The sequence below is a fragment of the Staurois parvus genome, unplaced genomic scaffold, assembly GCF_062004578.1.
Source record: "Staurois parvus isolate SC_StPar_1 unplaced genomic scaffold, SC_StPar_1.0 ptg000019l, whole genome shotgun sequence".
Lineage (NCBI taxonomy): Eukaryota > Metazoa > Chordata > Amphibia > Anura > Ranidae > Staurois > Staurois parvus.
Window position 1 is genome coordinate 19971004 of NW_028317815.1, and position 12216 is coordinate 19983219.

Sequence of the window (12216 nt, forward strand, 5' to 3'; positions counted from 1 at the left end):
CAACCTGTCGGATTTTTACATGCAATTATTGCACGCGGCTATGGCCTGCATACCTTTTTCGAAATTCAAAACAAAGAAGGAGGTTTGGCTATGGTCAGCCTTTCATTAAAAAGCTTCAATGAGCACTGAAAATGTATTTAAAGTGTATGCTAACTCAGTCTCAATGGACTATGGTGTCCATATCACTATCTATACTATTAGCCAATTGTATTTAGCGGGAGGCCATGGTCCCACTTGCAACATGCACTCTTCTTCACCCTTTCTGCAGGGGGCCATCTAGCATTAGATAACATGGCTTCTGCTTGGAGCCGCTGTCTATCACCACAGAAGGACTGAGCAAGGGGAGTGGCTGCAAAACTAACAATGTGAGGCACAACTTCCTGTAACTTCTAGCAGCAATCCTATGTACACAAACTAACCACTCCAGCATGGTCCTGCTTCTGTGCTTGGCATGGTCAGATTAAAAGAGGAACCAAGGGGCACTGGCAGAATCCACAGATATTTTCAGCACTAGAAGAAAAAAAATGACAGGCTAGATTTGCAAAGAAATGTATGAAAGCACAAATACATATATAGAATATTACGTTTTGGGGTAACATCACTTTAAAGAAAACCTGACCTGGCCTAAAATGTGCATAAGGTAACTGCAGGGCTCAAATGCAGATACTTTGACTAATACTTGTTGCACTAAACCCCACTCCTTGTTAGGATTGAGCCCTTCCAGTCCAGGCACTAAGACAAACCTCCATTATTAAACTAAAACTGCACTTCAGCGCCATTGTTACTGTAGGCACTTTTTTGGCTGGGTTCAGGTTAATTTACTGATGTATGAACATTTACATTTTCCACAAAAATACTTCACTAATGCATTTTTGACAATGTTTTCATATTATGGTATCTGTTTTGAAGTGAATGAGCATTGGCTGTTCCATGATGACTGCAGCATTGAGAGGTTCTGTGAATCACCCGATGGTGTTATGATCTGCGGAAGCCATGATGGAAGAGAAGTATATACAGTGACCCATGATCTAACTCCAGCAGAAAACTGGATCATGCAGTTTAAGGTAAACATGCGGACCAATCTATTACATACAGTATGTCTTAAAGTCTTCCTCCTCACTTCATCTCCATAACAAAATGGGAAGATGTTCTGTATCCCAGCAGAAGAGAACTAATGCAGGGCTGACAGCACAGCTTGGGATTTCTGTCCAGTAGAGGCACAATTGTCAGCTCACTACACAAAGTTAGGAGCTCTTGGACTTCTGGCAGAATCAACAGGCATGTTTTTATACTTGCAGAATTTGTAGAGAGGTAAAACGTTGGAAGATATGCATGTATTGCAGAGATTTACTGAATATATCATTTTTACCCAGACATGCAGTTTAACAGAATCCCATCTATCTCACAATTTTAACTAGCATATCTTATTTAATATGTTTAATTTCCATTTATCATATTGGTACAATATAAGGAGCATATTCAAGAAAATAGTAGAAAGCAGAAAAAAGGATCAGAATGTAATTTACCTTTGGTTGTTTGGGTTACCGCAGAACAAATTCTGATCAGTAGCTATAAGTTCCTGCAGTGCTTTTTATATATTGATTTATTGTTTCTTTCTGACTTTTATGTTATAGATAGCAGTTGGCTGCAAGAACTCTGAGAAGAATGTGCAAAACAATGTGCATGTGCAGTACTCCACTGACTTTGGTGTGAGCTGGAATTATGTGGTTCCACAGTGTCTACCTGCTGATCCTAAATGTTCTGGGAGTGTCTCACAGCCATCTGTGTTCTTTGCAACTAAAGGATGGAAGCGAGTAATCTACCCTCTTCCTGACAATCTGATTGGAAAGTAAGTATAAGTAAAAATTCTTCTTTAAGTTTTTTTTTTAATCTGCACTGAAAAAATTACGGTTGAAGTCCAGTTGCTAGAAGGTAACACAGACTGGTTGTGCCTCACACATATTAATTACTGAGATCCAATGTAGAACTGGCTTTCATGTACCAATTTGTTTACATGGATCATTGTTTTGCATATTTAAAAATAGCAGAGGGTCCCTAAACTGCTAAACTGATTGCACGTTCTTAAAAATCTCTTAAAAAGACTGCTTGTTCCAGTTCTTCCTTTCCTGGATGAAAGCACTCTACAATCAATCCACTGCAAAAATAAGATATCTTAACCCTTACTGCTCTTTATCCCCCATTCTACCTGTTTTGGCCTTAAAGCCGTTGGCCCATCTTATCAGAACTGACCCTGCCATCCATGGAGTCGAATTGGCATCATAAAATTAGTCTGTTCGTTGATTATTTACTTTTGACCTTAACTCAACTGATAGTTACCCTTTCTGACCTATTCTCCTCTTCTAGCAAATTTTATAAAATACCCTGTCTGTCAGTTAATGAAAACAAATTGTCTTTTCTTAGTATATTTCTTCCTGATAGGGTATTCACTTTACTCAAACAGAATGTCAACTTTAAATGGCCAGCCTCCCATATTGAAGGTTTTTAAACCTTATACTCAGCAAACTACATTCCAACTTTCTGAAACCCTCAAAACTTAATATCTGTTTGGTCAATATACACTGCCTAGATTGGGAAAATTAATACTATCAAAATGACTGTTCAACCAAAAATCCTCTGTTTTGCACACTTTCCATTTCCATCCCAACCTGTAATCTCAAATATTTCCAAAACTGTATTATGACTTTTATATGGTCCAATATGTAAGCCAGCATCACTAAACATACAATGTACATACATAAGCTCCAGAAAGGACTAGGTGTTCCCAACTTACTTAAATAATTAAAGGCAACTCACCACTCTGCTAATATCCTTCTTTGCCTCTGGAGAAGTCCCTTTGTGGGTAACCTGGAACCATATTGTTTACATGTGAACATCAAAGCACTTCTCTGGCTCCCATCCCAATCAAAATCTCAATGTATGAGCTCCCAATGCAACATATTTTACCAGTTTGGGACTGTATAATATATTTTAGCATATTCATTTCACCACACCTACCTTCACTCCCACTTCTAGGGAACTCATTATTCACACCTGGAATCACCTGACCTGTTTAGCTGGTGGAGCTCCAATAAATGCCAGTATTAATACTCTTTTATTAAAGTAGAACTAAAGTCAAACATTTATTTTCTTTTTGGATAGAGTAAGGGAGGACCCCCTGTCAGGTTTTTTTTTGCCGTTTCTGTCCCATTTTATTGCACCATTCAAATATCTCTCTTTGACCATATTTGCTATCAAATACCTGTCTCGCTCAAACTAATCGCCATCATATACTCTCAACGCAACCATGTAACTAACCCAAAGGCTCATGCAGGCAAATGTTTCCATATGGGAGAGTGATCTTAAAGGTAGTAAAACTTCAGAGGACAGGCAACAAATTTCGTCCATGGTTGCAACATGTTCTAATAATGTGCCTTCTACTGAAGCGGCGTTATGGAACTCACTTGATGAGATTTGGTGCCAGCCAGACTGGCACATCTCCACCCTGCTCATTGCAACTTGTGTTTTAAATGCTGTAACACAGTTGAAGATGTGCTTCATATTTTATGGACTTGCCCTGTGTTAGGCAGATTGTGGACCAAGGTGTTCAAACTTTTACATACCCATTTTAATTACCTCTTCCCCAAAGAACCTTTGCTTGCATTTCTTCATCTTAAGCCTCCCTTCCTTACTAAACCTCATTTCAGATTAGCTATATATGTGCTTTTAGCAGATAAACAAACTTTCACAAAAGCATGGAAGAATCAATTTGTATATTTTACTGAAGTTAAGCAATGCATGGACTTATTCTTTATTAGTGAGAAACATAAAAGTATGCTCATGGAAACCCACAAGAAATCCTAGTGTGTGGTCTTCATGGATTCAGTATGCCCATGCTTTACATGCAGCTGATGGTTATATTTCTTTATAAACACCAGAATCGGGAGGACCACATCAGAAATTTTGGAGCCCTTTTACCCCTTTTTGCTTGTCTTTGTGTAGCCAGTTCTCCCTTGCTTACCTTTCATTGCCCCTTTCCATCCTGCTCCACCTATTTCCTTTTTTAGTTTTACTTCAGTTGCAGAGAATGCATTACGAATCACCAGTTGTTATATTAAAGATGAGTGCATGGTATTCTACAAATATTATTTACAGATATCTACAATATCTCATTGTAAACTTGCCAATGAAGCTCTGTAACTTGTATACTATAAAAACCTTCTAATAAAAAAAAATATCAAAAGTTAAAAGACTGCCTGTTATGCATCAGTACTGCTTTTGGATAGAAAAACATAATTTTTTACAAAGAACATAATAAATCATTGAAAAGTAGCTCATTTTTATTTGGAAATAATAATGGTGCTGTGAGATTCTCCATCTAAAATAAAGATATGAAAATGTTCTTTGAATCCTAGTACCAGATATTTCACATTAACAACCAGTTTTATGGCTTTCATTCAAAGTTTCATCTTTCCAGCAATAAGTATTTTATTTACAGTGATTTGTGATTTGCCAGGTGTAACTCAGTTGTTTTATATAGCCCTGTCAGGTTTCGATTTTACCAAAAATATTCAGATATTCAATGGGGGATTGACAATTTCTACATTGGACCTGGCTGCCTGGACAACTGTAATGGCCATGGTGATTGCTTGAAGGAGCAGTGTATCTGTGATCCAGGATACACTGGACCAAATTGTTACCTCTCACATCCATTAAAGGTTTGTATTAATGCACACTACCATGTTTTTTGCCTTACTATGCTTTGGCATGCAGTATTTGACTATAATTAATGTACACCTCTGTAAAATAGAGGGCCCATTCACATGTACTGTATGTGTTGTAGTAAAGTGCAGTAAAATCTGCATTACCACAACAGATGTTCCACGCCAGGGTGTCTTTCATGGTAATTGGAACACTAAAACATATGCAGGCAAAGCATACGCACTGCAGCACACATATTGTGCTGTCTCAAAGAATGCTGCATGCCCATTTTGGCTTATTTATGGTGTGTTGGTAGGCCATTCAAAATAGTTGGTTTGTCTTTAGCTTGTTAACAAGCTACACAATTCATGCTCAATAACACACTGCAAAGCAGTGTTTAAGTATGAATGGGCCCTTAATATTTGAATATATTTATATCCACAAGTTGAAGGTCTCTGCTAATTGATGAATGCAGTCATTACAAAAAAGGACCCTTTTCAAGATACCCCACTCCAATGTGAAAAGAGGCAATTGCCAAATAATAATTAGGGGCCCTCTTATTAGACCAAAGTAATGGAGCCTGGAAAGCAGAGGTGTGCTCATCATACTGTACTTAATTTATCTGACATTCTTGATTATGATGAAATCATATTATTTAGCACTTATAATAATGTGGCCTACTAATAATTATAAAAACCATTCATAAGCCTGAAAAATAGAAAAGCCAGATTACAATTTGCCAAAAAACATGTAAAAAAGCCAGACCAGTTCTGGAAAAGCATTCTTTGGGTGGATGAAACTAAGATTAATCTGTACCAGAATGACGGGAAGAAAAAAGCATGGAAAAGGCTTGGAACTGGAACTTGGAACACTGTGTGCTGGCGGGAGGACCCAAGAAGCACACAACGTTATCTGTAAAACATGGTGGAGGCAGTGTGATGGCATGGGCATGCATGGCATGGGCATACATGGCTTCCAGTGGCACTGGGTCATTGGTGTTTTATGATGATGTGACAGAAGACAGAAGCAGCCGGATGAATTCTGCAGTGTTTAGAGATATACTGTCAGCCCAAATCAGCCAAATGCAGCAAAGTTGATCAGATGGTGCTTTACAGTACATATGGACAATGGTCCAAAACACACTGCAAAAGCTACCCAGGAGCTTTTGAAGGGAAAGAAGTGGAATATCCTGTAATGACCGAGTCAATCACCTAATCTCAACCCAATTGAGCATGCATTTCACTTGCTGAAGGCAAAACTAAAGGCAGAAAGGCCCACAAACATAGAACAACTGAAGACAGCTGCGGTTAGAGCCTGGCAAAGCATCAGAAAGGAGGAAACCCAGTCTTTGATAATGTCCATGGGTTCCAGACTTCAGGTAGTCATTGGCAGTAAAGGATTCTCTACAAAATATTAAAAAATGAACATTTTATTTATGAGTATATTCAATTGTCAAATTACTTTTGGTCTCTTGAAAAAGGGGGGATGGCTACTCTTAAGAGCTGGAATTCCTAAACCCTTCCTCCAATTTGGATGTACATACCCTCAAATTACACCTGAGAGTGTGCACTTTCAGTCCATATCCATTGTATAACTATAGCTTGAATATGTCTTGGTAAATACCTGAAAAAAAACTAAAATTGTGCCTGTGTCCAAATATATACGGAGCTAACTGTATATATACAAAAAATTATAAATACCTGTTTTTTCTATGTTCTATAAGTGATCATATACTCTCTAAGCTCCTTATGCAGCTGAGAACAGAGAGCTGGTGAAGGAAAAACAGTAGCACACAGAACTTCCCAATGAATGGCTGTGTGTGTGTGTGTGTGGGGGGGGGGTTTCCAGCATAAGTCTGATCATTGGAGGAGAGCGCATGGAGTTCCCAGCACAGCTAGAGAACTGACCACGCTGTGCTCTGATGCCTAGTGTAGTCAGGAAAGCAGAGGGACTGTGGGCCACCAGGTATTTCACACAAAGGAAGCAATACAAAGCAAACAGGATGCTTTTTCATAAAAGTACATGGTACAGCAGGTACATATCAGGAATATGAATGTTGAGTTTATATATTACGGCAACTTTTTAATGATCTGTTTAAATGTAATATTTGTGTGAATATAGGTTTATAGTAAATGTATTACAAATAAAATGAATACATTGTTTTATAGACCTTCCTGAAAGAGCGTTTTGACAATGATGAACTAAAACCTGATTCATGGTTGTCCATGGAAGGAGGGAAGACATGTATAGACTGTGGCATCCTAGCTGAGGATACTGCCCTTTACTTTGGCTCAGCTGCAGTACGGCAAACAATCACCCAGGACCTAGATCTGAGAGGGGCAAAGTAGGTTATACTACATTATATCGCTACCTTGTGATTCTGGAAATGGAAGCATTACAGAATACCACAAATACATCTATGACAAATACATCTATGGTCTGTTCAATATGTGGATTGACTTGTTTTTTTTTATAAAACAGCCTTATTAAAAATCTTTGTTAAAAAAAATAACAGGTATTTTGACTGCATGCTTACTTTTTCTTAGGTTTGTGCAATACTGGGCAAGGATTGGAAGTGAAAACATTACATCTTGCCATAGGCCCACATGCAGGAAAGAAGGTGTTCTTCTAGATTACTCTATTGATGGAGGTACGTTGGTGGAAGCTTATAATTATTTAATTTGCAAATTTTAAAAATGATATAACAAAGTAATAGTATTATTATTAGTAGTTTTATTTAGAATGTGCATAGTGCAGTACAAAATAAATGGACACAGTACAGTTACAGTAATATTTTAAGACTAGAATGTTAGGAGGGCCCTGCTCGGGAGAGCTTACAACCTAACAGTGAAAGGCAAGTGAAACAAAGATGTAGTAACTGTGTGGGTATCAGTTGTTCAAGAAAGTAAAATCACTTGTTAGCTATAGGCTTGCCTGAATATATGTGTTTTCAGGAATTAAGCATATAGAGTAGGAGATACAGGTTGGGATAGATAATTCCAATAGATTGGAGAGGTTCTGGAGAAGTCCTTGATGCCATGCCAGACAGCAGGAGGTCTTAGGAGGGGTGAATAGAACAGTTTGATGTTTTGAGATGAGGTTAGTGATAGAGCTGGGGGCAAAGATATGGGTGGCTTTGTAAGTTGTTGTTAATATTTAGAATTTTATTAGTTGGGAGATCAGAAGCCAGTAGATTGACTGACAGAGAGGGGCAGCATGCACTGAGCGGTTGGTAAGGTGAATGAGTCTTCCAGCAGCTTTCATGAGTGAAAGGAGGGCTAGCCTGTGTAGAGGTAAGCCAATGAGCAGGAACAGGGGCGGACTGACCATTTGGAAACTTGGGCACTGCCCGAGGGCCCGGGGTCAGTAGGGGGCCCCATGAGATGCCCCTGGTACCTTTTTCATAGGCTTTTTTGAGTTTGGGCAAGGACACAGGGGCCCCATGATCCCCTATTGCCCGGGGGGCCCATGAGTTGTCAGTCTGCCCCTGAGCAGCAAGTAGAAGTAGTTGTGGCGTGAGTGATTTAGTAGCTTCATAGATCAGATTAAGAAGAAACATGGTTTGGAAATGCTGGAAGGTGAAAGTTCCAAGATTTAGACAGTCATTAGATCTGGGATTGAAAGGAGAGGTTAGAGTGCAGGATTACACCTAGCACCCTGGTATAAAGGGAGGGAAGGATAGTTGTTGGTGGAACAGACTGCATAAGGCCCCATGTACACATGAACTCCCCTAGACGTTTAGCTATCCTGTCAGCAGAAAAATGGTAAACTCTGAAAAAACATGTGTGAAAGTAGTGCCGCGTTTAGGCACATTTAGCGCTTGGACATTTATTCATTTGATTGGCTAGAGTAATTTCCATTGACATGAATAAACACCCAAGTGCTAAACGCGGCTAGAATTTAGATGCGTTTTTGCCGCATGTAGGGTTTTTTGGCCTAAACGTTCCCCTCTTTCTTCTGCGTTCAGGAGAGGAATGTTTAACTGCCCCTAAACTCTGGTAAAAACCTATGTGTACAAATAGGATTTTTTTAGTTGAATTCAGGGGCTTTGGCAAAGAAACGCCAAAAGCTCCAAAACTCACATTTAGAAGTAGCAAAGTACATGAGGCCTTTAAGCATAAATGCTATACTGTGCTACGATTACATAGCTAGGTCACATAGTGGATTAGTTAAGACTGAAAGCATTGAAAGCCTTGAAATGCATACTGACGTATGCACACTGGTAATTATGACAGCTATCCAGAGGCATGCCTTGAATATAATATACACTATGCATGTTCTAGCAGTCAGAATGTAAATGAAAACACTGCGGAAGTCAACAGTATGTTTAAGTGAAGATTATAACATTTATTCAAAATCTTTAGCTTTGTTTTTTGTTAAACAGTTTAATTGGTGGGTTAAGTTCTGTGTTTCAAACACACACAAAATGAGCCAATAATCAGCACAAACATATTTTTTAAAAGGTGTTTATTTTTGGTTTTCCATGTTAATACAAAGTAAACAAACAACAACCAGTGTGCACAAATGAAACAGTGTTGTGTCAGACTAGCACCCCTCCTGTGTTTGGAAAGTGGATGGTAGTTGTCGCCTTACTTTGAGCTGCAGTAGAAGTTGATGTGATGTTCCAGAACAACCAGTAGGTGGTGCCCCTCATTACAGACAGTGCTATGAGTATAAGACATTGCAGCACAAAATAATATAGTATTACAATTGCAGTTCAGCTGATGTGAATAGTTATAAAGCCTCAGTATTGGTCAGTTCTAGCCAGAGCCCCCAGATTTTGGTAAATTTGGCTAAGAATGCTCTTGCCTCAAAAACAAGTTTAAAATGATTCATCAACCAGTCTAGTGGTGGGCAGTTTTTTTCTAGAGGAACAATATAGATTTACGTGCAAAGAAGCATAATAATTTGAACAGGGCTCTTCTGAGAGAACTAAGGATAAAAGATTCAAGAACACCTAGAAAAAGTACCCCGGAGTCTTAGAGCTGTGAAGTCCTGTGTCTGTTGCAAGATTGTGTTTACCTTTGTGCAGTAGTTTTGTACCAATACACATGACCAAAATTTGATTCACATGTCAGTATAACAGCTTGGACATTGTGCTTGGTCATAGTGTTCCATATGTTTTAGTTTGGCAGTGGTGAAGTAAAGACTGTGTATTAAAGTAAATGTGATTAGCACTGATGGTATCAGAGAACCTGGTTCAAATTATCTCTCCTTAACTGTAATCATCCAGTGTTTTATGCCCATTTGGCTTTGGAAGTGAAGAAGAGTTGTGTTGGTGAACCACATTACATTGTTGAGAATGCCATAGAAGGTTTTCTAGGGGGGGGCTGTTGAGAGAGCAAAACAGTGCCTTTAGTGCGAGGCATAACAGATATTTGCAGAACATCTTGCTAGAGACACAATGGCTACAAAAGAATAGAAGATAACTTAAACAAGATATGCAGTGTATTAACTTGTCTTGTTGATACATGTCTTTATTTTGCTGTTTTCAGTCATTAAATGGAGGAAATATATAGTTTTATAAGATCCTAAACCCATTTCCTAGTCCTCTGCATCTAATACCAAAGTAATTGCTACCTATTCAGTAAAATATCAATAACAATGAACTCAGATATGTTAAAACTGATGACATGAAGGGGCCTAATTGTAGATATCTACATTGTGAATTTTTGTCTTGGTAAGAAGTAATCTGCTGAAAGAAATAATGTTCATCAACTTTTTCATAGTTAATGAGTAATATAGTCGTGCGCAAAAGTTTGCATACCCTGGCAGAAATTGTGAAATTTTGGCATTGATATTGAAAATATGACCGATCATGCCAAAAAATGCTCTTTTATTGAAGGGTGATGATCATATGAAACCATTTATTAGTGGAAAGTTTGGGGATCTCTTACTACCAAGCCAAGTTCAGGTAGACCAAGAAAGATTGCGGCCATAACTGCCAGTTATGCAGTATTGATGCAGTAAAGGCTTCTTTCTGGCACCTCGACTATGCAGCTCATTTTTGTTCAAGTGTCATCATATTGTGCTCCTTCAAAACAACCACACTGTCTTTTTCCAGAGTAGCCTGTATTTTTTTGTGGTTACCTATGGGTGTCCCTTTGTATCCCAAACAATTCTTCTGACAGTTATGGCTGCAATCTTTCTTGGTCTACCTGACCTTGGCTTGGTAGCAAGAGATCCCCAAACTTTCCACTTCTTAATAGGTGATTTAAGAGTACTGATTTGCATACTCAAGGCTTTGGACATCTTTTTATGTCTTTTTCCATCTTTATAAAGTTCCATTACCTTGTTATGCAGGACTTTTGACAGTTCTTTTCTGATCCCCATGGCTCAGTATCTAGCCTAGTCAGTGCTTCCACATAAGAGCTAACAAACTCATTGACTATTTATACACTGACACTAATTGCTATTTAAAAAGTCACAGATGTGGGACATTAATCTCTAATTGGCATTTTAACCCATGTGTGTCACCTTGTGTGTCTGTACCAAGGCCAAACATTCCAGGGTATGTAAACCTTTGATCATGGCGATTTGGGGGATTTCTGTTATCATTATGATTTAAAAAGGAGCCAAACAACTAATTGATAATAAATGGCTTCATATGATCATCATCCTTCACTAAAAGAGCATTTTTTGGCATGATCTGTCATATTTTCAATATCAATGCCAAAATTTCACAATTTCTACCAGGGTATGCAAACTTTTGAGCACAACTGTACATGTGCAACTCAAGGAGTCATTAGTTCATTCATGCAGTAGTTCACATATTATGTACAATATTTGGTAACCATTTTTTTGTGCAATAGATGTCTTCCATCATAATTTCCTCACAAAACGTGTTATGGAATTCTGATCTGGCATGAAAATAAGTAATGACTGTTACATCTCTTTAGAGCAAATCTTTCTTGGATTCTGTGGTGTGCATACATATGTTCATAGCTTTGTTCCACGTCTGAAGCACATTATATGCTTAAATGAAAGTAATAAAATTTTAGCCACCACTTCTATTCTACTAGGTATCTCTTGGACATTGCTGCATGAGATGGACTATCAAAAGTACATGGACGTCAGATACGATTACATCCTACTACCAGAGCACGCCCAGACTAACACAACCCGTCTGCGCTGGTGGCAGCCCTTTACCATTAGTAACAGTTTTGTGATACCCAGCCCCGATCGTGCACAGTGGGCTCTTGATAACATATTAATTGGAGGAGCTGAGATCAACCCCAGCCAGCTTGTAGACACATTCGATGATGGTATGTTTGTCACTAATCTCTGATTTTAAGTCTTCATGCACACTGGACATTTTGATAACGCTGGTAACGTTAGCTGTGTAAAGTCATGTTAAAAATATACGTTTTTCAGCTTTTTTTTAGTGTTTTTTGCATTAGTGTTTAGCAGCATTTTTTTGGGGGGGGTTTCTGGAAAAAAAGTCCAAAAATGCTGTTTTAAGAGTTTTTCAGTGTGAGAGCATTTGTACAGCTAAAAAACTCTTCTACAAACCCACTA

General features: G+C 38.4%; 1 protein-coding gene across 3 annotated transcripts in view; it reads left to right on the forward strand.

The window, feature by feature from the left end:
- Window positions 1–12216, forward strand: part of RELN (reelin) — a 547755-nt gene that overhangs the window by 499796 nt on the left and 35743 nt on the right. For all 3 annotated transcript variants that reach the window (XM_089685528.1, XM_089685532.1, XM_089685541.1), the window contains exons 51-56: window positions 910–1064; window positions 1635–1849; window positions 4538–4715; window positions 6867–7042; window positions 7245–7348; window positions 11721–11963. In XM_089685528.1, the coding sequence (XP_089541654.1) occupies window positions 910–1064; window positions 1635–1849; window positions 4538–4715; window positions 6867–7042; window positions 7245–7348; window positions 11721–11963 (1071 nt within the window). The remainder of the gene's footprint in view (window positions 1–909; window positions 1065–1634; window positions 1850–4537; window positions 4716–6866; window positions 7043–7244; window positions 7349–11720; window positions 11964–12216) is intronic.